Source organism: Lipotes vexillifer, unplaced genomic scaffold, assembly GCF_000442215.2.
Source record: "Lipotes vexillifer unplaced genomic scaffold, Lipotes_vexillifer_v1.1 scaffold518, whole genome shotgun sequence".
Classification (NCBI taxonomy): domain Eukaryota; kingdom Metazoa; phylum Chordata; class Mammalia; order Artiodactyla; family Lipotidae; genus Lipotes; species Lipotes vexillifer.
In genome coordinates this window covers 2,109,253-2,114,145 of record NW_006780945.1, presented here as the reverse complement: position 1 = coordinate 2,114,145, position 4,893 = coordinate 2,109,253, and the positions used below count along the sequence as shown (strand labels likewise).

The 4,893-nt window shown below is 51.0% G+C and overlaps 1 protein-coding gene across 1 annotated transcript in view; it reads left to right on the top strand.

The window, feature by feature from the left end:
- Positions 1–2,550: 2,550 nt before the first annotated feature.
- DNAI2 (dynein axonemal intermediate chain 2) overlaps positions 2,551–4,893 on the top strand; it is a 19,846-nt gene continuing 17,503 nt past the window's right edge. The window contains exons 1-2 of the mRNA XM_007454416.1: positions 2,551–2,735; positions 4,240–4,401. Coding sequence (XP_007454478.1) covers positions 2,553–2,735; positions 4,240–4,401 — 345 coding nt within the window. The 5' untranslated portion in view covers positions 2,551–2,552. The remainder of the gene's footprint in view (positions 2,736–4,239; positions 4,402–4,893) is intronic.

Here is a 4,893-nt window from a genome sequence, read left to right as displayed (position 1 = left end):
TGCGTGCGGGCGGACAGGTAGAAGCTAATTGGATGTGCATCCTTTTTCACGAGGCTCTATCTTGTCCGTGTCAAATGACCCATGAGGGCAACCTACTGTAATTTGTGCTTCTGTCCCCACCCTCTGTTCTCCAAGCCATTGCTTTTACCCTTCCTGGGCAGAAGAGTTTCCAAACCACAAGAAAGAGCGGGAAATACGGCTGTGAGTCTGGTGCAGTTTGAGTTGTTCTGGGGCTGGGGCTGGGCGGTTGGGAGGGTGGTACTGTCTTCAAGGAACAACATAGGTGGATGCAAAGGGACCTAGGAGTTAACCTCGCACCCTCGTCGCCCTGAGGCCTGGTCCCAGGCACGTGCTTCTAGGCTGTCACACAGCTTTTGGCCCTGCGTCTCAGGGGGCAGCCGGGACCCACCTGTCTGGTCCTTTGAGGCCCTGGAGGTGGAGTCAGACACATACCTGGCCCTAACAGTCCTCTGGGGTGATTGTGTAAAACACACGTCGCCAGGCCTCCTCTCACACATGTAAATCAGTGTTTGCAGGAGGGGGCCTGGGAATCTCTATGTTTTGAATGGACATCCCAGAGGCGAGAAACGTTGGTTGAGAGATTAAGAGCCCTCACTTTATTTTTTTAATTAATTTATTTGTTTATTTTTGGCTGCGTTGGGTCTTTGCTGCTGCGCGCGGGCTTTCTCTACTTGCGGCGAGCGGGGGCTACTCTTGCGTGGTGCACGGGCTTCTCACTGCGGTAAGAACCCTCACTTTAAATCGGTGGTTCTCACCCTTGGCTGCATGCTGGAGTTACGTGGGGCATTTGTAAAAACACTGCTGAGAGATTATGATTTAGTTAATCTGCAGTTCAACCGAAGCATTGTGATTTTTACAAAGCCCTCCAGGTGTTTCTAAGTGGGTAGCCAGGGTTGAGAATCATTGCTTTGGAGCCGAATGTGTGTGGGTCCTGGCTCTGTTTAGACTTAAGAACTTTGACCTTTGACCAGGTACTTTCTGAACATCATTTTCCTTACCGGTAGAATGAGAATTGTGATACCTATTTGGGGTGCTGTAGTGCGCATGCAATGAGAGTGCCTGTAAGTGCTGTTCACAGCAGCTGGGAACTGGTAGGTCTTTAGATATTCTGGACACAGTCCTTCCCCAGATATATGATTTGCAAATATTTTCTCCAAGTCTATAGCTTATCTCTTTATTTTCTTTTTCTAAAAAATAAATTTATTTATTTTATTTTATTATTTTTTATTTTTGGCTGCACTGGGTCTTCATTGCTGCACGTGGGCTTTCTCTAGTTGCGGCGAGCGGGGGCTACTGTTCGTTGCAGTGCACGGGTTTCTCATTGCGGTGGCTTCTCTTTGTCGTGGAGCACGGGCTCTAGGCGCGCGGGCTTCAGTAGTTGTGGCACACGAGCTTAATTGCCCCACGGCATGTGGGATCTTCCCGGACCAGGGCTCGAACCCGTGTCCCCTGCATGGGCAGGCGGACTCCTAACCATTGTACCACCAGGGAAGCCCTCTCTTTATTTTCTTAATCTTGTCTTTTGGGGCAAGTCGAGAGCAATTCGTGGGAAGGGCCCACGGCCTGTCTGAGACTTCCAGTTAGCATGAGTGAGAAAGCATTTCCTAGCGTTGCATTTGAACCCTGGCTCTGCTGCTGCCCGAGATCTTGCATTTCACCTTCTCGGCATCCTAAGTGTGTCAAGTCTTGGAATGACTGGGTGGCCCAGCCAAGGTCAAGCAGCTGGTGAGTGGCAGGGCCAGAACTTGAAGTCAGGGTCCAACCCAGCCTGCTTTTCAATTTCCCACTGTGCTTTTTATGACCAGTAGCACAAGTCAGAGGGTTTCCCAAAGGCCTAACTATTTTGCCTGCTTGGGAAGGGGTCTGACCCTCTCTCCTTCTCAGCTGGACTCCCAGCCCTGTCCCCGTTGGAGTGACGTGGAGGGAAGAGGTTTCAGTGGGGCTCCCACAGGGTGATGGAGGGTGGAATCCAGTAACCTAGTGGGTGAGCCTTTCTGGCAATCACGTGGCTGGATGGGAGGGTTTCCAGAGAGGCCTGGGGCTCAAATCTGTATGCTGTATGATTAGGTCCAGTGTGTGGCAGGGAATTTAGTTCAACATAATCGCCATTAGTATTTCTTCCTGCCTCTCAATAAGCATACTAGCTCAGCAGAAACTGTGTCATTTGGTGAGTAAGAGCTTTGGAGTCAGGTAGACCAGCTGTACCACATGTGAGCTATGTGATCCTGAGCAAGGCATTCTGGGTATCTCCAAATATCAGATTCCTCCAAAGTAAAACGGTGATTTTATTGTCCACTTCAAAGGGCAACGGTAAGAACTGAACAAGATGATGCTTAGCCTGTAGTCATCACTCCATAAATTATTTTTTCAAATGCAGATGCAGCATCCGGATAAATCCGTTAGGAACCCTCCCCCCAACCAGATTGGGAACCTGGAGCTGCCCCCGGTGGTAGGGTCCGTGGGGACTGGGAAGCAGCCAGCTGGGGCCCCTCACCACACACCCTCCCTCTGTTCCTGCAGCAGCTGGTACCATGGAGGTTGTGTACGTGTATGTCAAGAAGCGTAGCGAGTTCGGGAAGCAATGCAACTTCTCTGACCGCCAGGCAGAGCTGAACGTCGACATACCGCCCAACCCTGAGCTGGCCGAGCAATTCGTGGAGCGGAACCCCGTGGACAAGGGCATCCAGTGCTCTACTAGCATGTCGGAACACGAGGTGGGTCCCTGCCCCAGGGCCCGGGCCAGTGGAGGTGTGGTCCGGCAGGGTGGCTGGCCAAGGCAGGCAAGTGGGACTGGGTGACTCCATCCCCCTGGAAGCCAGTTAGAGTGGACCAGTGAGGATGCTGGAAGTACGAGGGCAGAATCGCTCCCAGACCCACGTCGGTGCCCAGGGTCAGGACAAAGCCCAGTACCAACCACTCCCTGGGCCGGGTGAATGCAAATCAAAATGTTCTCTCCCAGGGGCTCTGGCCTCACCTCTAAGACTCTTACTAGAGTTGTTTTAGGCATTGGGTACATCTGGGAGAGGTATCTGACGGGGCCAGGGATTCACATCTACAGGACCTGCTTAGCTTGGGAAAAGGAAAGGGTCCCATAGAAAGTGCTGGTCAGAGGTGCCTCCAAGATAAAGGAACTGAGGGTCATGTTGCTGTCCAAGCTCCCAGATTTCTCCTGGTCTGTCTGAACCAAGTGATCATCTCCTGATTATGTCAAGAACTGCTGGGAGAAAATTAGACTGAAGGGGTTAACACAACTGTCATGTTCCCAGATCAGCGGAGTGAAAATCACACTGATTTGGCCAAAACCCTTTGTGGATGGCTCCAATAACTCACAGTTCAAACAAACTGAGTTTCTTGCTTTCCCAGGGCAAGCTGCTGTCATGGGGACCAGGGTGGTTTTGTTCACAGTGTAGCCACCTAAACAAGATGGCGGCCATGAAGGCCACACCACATCGGGGTCTCCTCTGTCAGCAGCTCCACCCTGTTGAAACTTTTAGCTTTTGTGAGAACTGGCTTAAAAAGGAAAAGGAGAAGGGGAGTGACCGCTCAATGGGTATGGAGTCTCCATCTGGAGTGATGAGAAAGCCCTGGAATTAGATAGTTAGTGATCATGATTGCGCAACATGGTGACCGTTCTTAATGCTACTAACTTGTACATTTTAGTCAAAATGGTAGATTTTATGTCATGTGTATTTTACCACAATTTAAAAGATGGGGGGAAAGATGGGGGAAGGAGGAAAAGAGGTAAGTTTAAGGGGTAAAACTACATCTATGTCATCCTCCCTACAACGGAGGATGGGCACAGCAAGTCCACACTCTTAATTGTTTTTATGTTTCGATTCCTGTGACATCGTAAATGGTAGGGTGGAGAAAGCTTAGTCACATTTTCCTTTGGGATCTCACAGAGCCGATGGGTGGGCTCCTCTGGACGTTTAGGGTTGAGATCAGGTCAGAATTGGATTTTCCATAGCCACTGGCAGCATCTGCAAAGCTGCTAACTCCACAGGGGTGACACTTTTGTGGCTGCCTGTGACCACCTGAGGACCAGAAAGTTCCTTGCTGGACCTAAAAATATAGTGGCTTTGGCCAGGGGCACCGCACGGCTCCATCCCTGAGCACTCAGAGCCCAGGGACCCGGGAGCCCTGGGACACTGGTTTCCAGAAGTGGTCGGATGCTTCCACCCGCGCCAGGCGTCTTCTCACCTGTGGCTCTCTGTTTAGGCCAACACAGAGCGGTTTGAAATGGAGACCCGGGGAGTTAATCACATCGAAGGGGGCTGGCCCAAGGATGTGAACCCCCTGGAACTGGAGCAGACGATCCGCTTCCGGAAGAAGGTGGAGAAAGATGAGAACTATATCAACACCATCACGCAGCTGGGCTCGGTAAGGCTTCCTTCAGCGCCAGTGGTCAGGGCCTCAGCCCTCACTCCGTTTCCCCAGCTGCATGTCAAGCTCAGCAACTGTGGCTCCTCGGGGAAGGACACCAGCTACGTTATGGAACCTTCTGCCTGGGAGCAGGCAGGCAGGTCCACACAGCAGACCAGAAGGTCCAAGGACTGAATGGGCTTTAAGAGGAATCTGAAAAGTGGGAAATCCTCTGGGCAAAGAGAACCCCAAGGAACCCCACCCAGTAGCTACCTGCCAGTAGGGATCATTCATTCATTCGACACATTTGGATGGAGCTTCTAGTCTCTGCCAGGTGCAGTAGAGATTGCAAAAATGAAATTCACATATATTCTGCCCCAAAGAGTTTATAATCCACTGGAGGCCAAAAACAAATACAGAGGTATCACTATATAATGTAGAAAGAAAGGCTGTAAGAGAAAAGATGCTCTGCCATTTGCCCCGTAAGGAGGGAGAGTTGATTTCCTGCTG